The following is a 1,466-nucleotide window of genomic DNA, read 5'->3' as shown; positions in this document are numbered from 1 at the left end:
CAAAGCCAGCACATTAAGTAGGATCAAAACCCCGTGCCATTGTCCTTAGCTTCTCATCAGTCCTCATTGTTTGCCATGTTCAGAGAGACCAGGTAAGCATTTTTTTAAAAAAAAATCCAATCCTGTTGAAGAAGAGATCAGGATGGTAAGGACTTTAGAATTATTTGCAACTTGAAGTTCCTTTTGATATACTAAACCTTTTCCTTCTGTGGCCTGTTTGTAAAATCATGGCTGTTTATTTTCTCAAACACAGGACTATGGACACATGTGTCCTGGAACAGTCTCCTGAGAACTGAGCCCTCTTCCCCCTTGAATTAATATTACAACTCCACATATGCTTTATCTTCAATGTAGTTGGCAATACTCCTGCCTCTTGGGTGTTATTTCTAAATTTCACTTGGCATCTTCAATCGGATTTAGAAAAGTTTAATGTTGTTGGCACGAGATGGTTCTATTTAAAGAAATGCTTATGTGAATTTTGAGTATTTGCTAAGGCTGGAGGAGTCTCTGGTGGCCCATCAATACTTTGTGGTTTTGAAAGAACAGTGTTCAACCCCTTATTCTGTACCCTTCTTGCACTGTCTTCTAGAGAGCATTCGCTACAGACTGCCCATTATGGGCCCCAGGACTGCTATCTTCCACAGGCTGTTGTCCAGTGCCTACAAAACTCCTCAGGAGACTCAAGGCCTCTCCTTCCCCAGAAAGAAACTAATGAACAAGACCGTGAAGCAGTGAGTGGTCAGAGCTAATTACCCCAAACTTTCAGGGAAAAGACCACCTCTCCAAGCTGTTTTGATGCTGGTGCCTTCCTGTAGTCTCGTATCTCCCAAAAGATGATTCACCCTTTCCTTCCTACATGCTGCTATTCTAGCTCTTCCCACTTTTTCCTAAAGAGAAAATGATTTACTTTACATAAATATAAAGATTTATTGATTAACACAGAACATGATATGTGTCTTTTGTTATTTTGCTGAAGATTTTAATGCATGTTATAATAAATGACAATCTTCTCCTATAAGTTATGGGTTTTCAATGGAAGTATTTAGCTTACTCTTTCAGGCAAGAGGACCAGGGATAGCTCCTAGAGCCCTGTATGTCTTTATCTTATTAGGAATCAAGGAGAAAAGGGAGAAAAATCTCCTTTTTTTCTATCAGTTAATGTCATAGATAGTAATAACTGGAAAATGGCAAATGATTGCTGGTTGCAATCTCCAGTGGCTGGGACCTTGCCTTCTTGCAACACCTCTATTATTGCCTTGCAAATTGATCAGGTGTTCAGCCAGTCTTGGCTTGTATTTTATAGTGAGGTTATTTTGATATGAAAATGTATGCTTCAGATCTATGCTGATCTGTGTGTACACAGTGTGTAGAAATAGGAGCGGCGGGCTGCGTCCCGGCACCCGGCCGCCCACATGGCTAGCTCTACCCGAAATAATTACACGGACACTGTGTTCATTTAATCACCG

The 1,466-nt window shown here is 40.7% G+C and overlaps 1 protein-coding gene across 1 annotated transcript in view; it reads left to right on the top strand.

Moving 5' to 3' along the window:
* The window catches only part of C6H1orf105 (chromosome 6 C1orf105 homolog), a 50,931-nt gene extending 49,998 nt beyond the window's left edge, over positions 1 to 933 (top strand). Inside the window, exon 7 of the mRNA XM_005363960.2 lies at positions 590 to 933. Within this exon, the coding sequence (XP_005364017.1) occupies positions 590 to 735 (146 nt within the window). The 3' untranslated portion in view covers positions 736 to 933. The remainder of the gene's footprint in view (positions 1 to 589) is intronic.
* The last annotated feature ends 533 nt before the right edge of the window (positions 934 to 1,466 follow it).

This window comes from Microtus ochrogaster (assembly GCF_000317375.1).
Source record: "Microtus ochrogaster isolate Prairie Vole_2 chromosome 6 unlocalized genomic scaffold, MicOch1.0 chr6_random_2, whole genome shotgun sequence".
NCBI classification, from domain to species: Eukaryota; Metazoa; Chordata; class Mammalia; order Rodentia; family Cricetidae; genus Microtus; species Microtus ochrogaster.
This window is presented reverse-complemented; position numbering and strand designations above follow the sequence as displayed.